Below are 2153 nucleotides of genomic sequence, written 5' to 3' on the forward strand. Positions count from 1 at the left end.
AGCCATCTGCTGGTAGGAGAAGCCGAGCGCGTGGGCGATCTCGTGCGCGGCGATGCGGGTGGCGAGGCGTCCGTGAAACAAATTTGCCGGCGCCAAGTTCACGGCGCCGACGATTGGGCGGCCGTCATCCAGCGTGGCGCACGGCAACGCCCACACCCCGCCCGGCGCAGCGGCGAAGTAGAGCACCATGTCGGCATCGTCAACGCCCGGGGTGTGATGGGCAGCAGGCACCGTGAACTGGCCGCAAACGCTGTCAGCGGCGAACGTGGGCACCTTCAGCGGCCCCTCCAGCGGCCGCACCAGCAGTCGCTCCGCGTGCAGCTTGACGGCGGCAGGGACGACGCCCCCGACGAGCGCGTCCTTCTGCTGGGACGACAATACATCAGCTGTACAGTCGGCGGAGGTGTCGCCCAGCAGATTCCACTTTCGAAGGCTCGAAAAGCTGCAGTACTTCCTGTTGTCCTTCAGGTCCTCCGTCGACACCGCGATGCGGATCGGCGCCCAGCCTTCCGTCACGACAACGTACTCCCCCGACTGGGCGGCTCCCGGCGCAGGGACGGGCTTCACCACCACAGCGGCAGACTTCAATCTGCCGTTGCCGCGCATCACCGCGTCGGAGGTGCAGGGGTACGCCAGCGAGGCGGCACTGCAGCCGCCGCCACAACACACCGCCGCCACCACCGCCATCACCACCAGCAGCCACGCGCACTGCGACGGGGCATGGGAAAATTGCAGCATGACGTGCGCGTAAAAAACAAGCACTTCTTCGCTTGTTCAGGCAACCAGCGGCTGACAAATTGGACGTGGGAAAGAGGCGGGGAGAGAGACAAATTCAAAAAAAGAAGACGCCAGCGCCTGCGGAGAGGAGACGTCAGCCGCCGGGGCCGCAAAATGGGCGCAGACCGCCCAAACCACACAAACACAAGCAGAGAAATTCAAAAAAGCAAACAAACCCCGTGAAGTGAAGCCGAAGAGTGGGGGCGCGTCCACCGAGCAGTGGGGACGCGCAGCACACACACACTCTCTGTTCCCGCACAGCCCAATCCAGGAAGAGAGAGAGAGGAGGAGGTCGCCCACTCAAAGCAATGGAAACAAACAAACAAACAAACAAACAACAAAAATGATAAAAACAGTTACGGTGCTGTACCCACGCAGCCAAGCAGGACGGCAGCGGCTCGTCGGTTGCAAAAGAGGAAGAAGACCGACCGGCCTGCATGAGTGGAGTTGTGTGTATAGTTACGAGCACATTATGTGTCTGCCTCGTGGGGTGCGGCGAGGGCGAGAGAGTCCGTGCAGGGGGACACACAAATAGAGGAAGAACGACGAGCTGTGTGCATGCACGGCCCTCCCTCTCTCTCTCACACAGTCGCTCACGCGGCCACCATCGCAGCGGCAGCCGCACACGCAAGCAGTAGAAGCAGCACAAGGGGCGAGGCGGAGTGCGAGGCCGCGGTGCTGCCGCCGTCACTGTCGCCGGGCGCCGCCTTCGTTGCATTATTAGTTACATTGGAGGCTGGCGATGTTGTTCCCTTCGCACTGCTTGGCGGTGCGCCAGGGGCATTGCCACGTTGGTGCCCCTCGTCTTGTTGCTCCGCGCCCACAGGCGCTGGGGTGTTGCCGGCATCCCCCGCTGTCTGCTCCCCGGCACGGCCGCTGGCAGCAGCAACGCCGTCACTGGGCGTGGAGGGAGACGGTGAAGTGGCCTCGGCCTGAGTTGCAGCTGCTGCTTTCTGCGCGACATCTGGGGCGTCCACGGCTCCTTTGCCCTCAGCTTCAGTTTCTCCCTTTGCCTCCTGCGGCGAAGCAGTGTCCGGTGTCTCACGCTGTTCGTTTGCCCCTGTCCCTTCAGTCACCTCTGTCGCCTGTTCGCCTTCGCCTTGTGACACGGATCGTGCCGGCGCAGGTGGTTCTCCTGCTGCTGCGCTGCTGCTGCTCGTCACTTCACCAGCGGCATTGACAGGGACCGGTGCCGGTGGCACTGCCCCTCCCACAGTACCGCCGGGACTTCCGTCAGCCCGCCCATTTTTACTGTCAGTCGTGGAACCGCCGGCACCTGCACCCACCTGCCCACCGGTGGCAGTACTGGCCGCAGTTGCATTAATTTTTTTTTTAATTTCTGCCACAAAAGTTTCGTTGTGGTTACAGTACTTTTC

At 62.3% G+C, this 2153-nt stretch overlaps 2 protein-coding genes across 2 annotated transcripts, besides 1 other annotated feature; both read right to left on the reverse strand.

Annotated features, from left to right (window-relative positions):
- On the reverse strand, positions 1-738 carry Tco025E_10174 (surface protease GP63; the record flags this gene model as incomplete). Its single annotated transcript, XM_029376959.1, has 1 exon — positions 1-738. A coding segment is annotated over one exon (738 nt), but the record flags the coding sequence as incomplete, so codon positions are not given.
- Positions 739-1089: 351 nt separating this feature from the next.
- Positions 1090-1119: a microsatellite.
- A 251-nt stretch (positions 1120-1370) lies between these two features.
- Tco025E_10175 (uncharacterized protein) lies at positions 1371-2153 on the reverse strand (the record flags this gene model as incomplete). Its single annotated transcript, XM_029376960.1, has 1 exon — positions 1371-2153. A coding segment is annotated over one exon (783 nt), but the record flags the coding sequence as incomplete, so codon positions are not given.

Source organism: Trypanosoma conorhini (assembly GCF_003719485.1).
Source record: "Trypanosoma conorhini strain 025E chromosome Unknown Tco_14.4_contig_01514, whole genome shotgun sequence".
NCBI lineage: Eukaryota > Euglenozoa > Kinetoplastea > Trypanosomatida > Trypanosomatidae > Trypanosoma > Trypanosoma conorhini.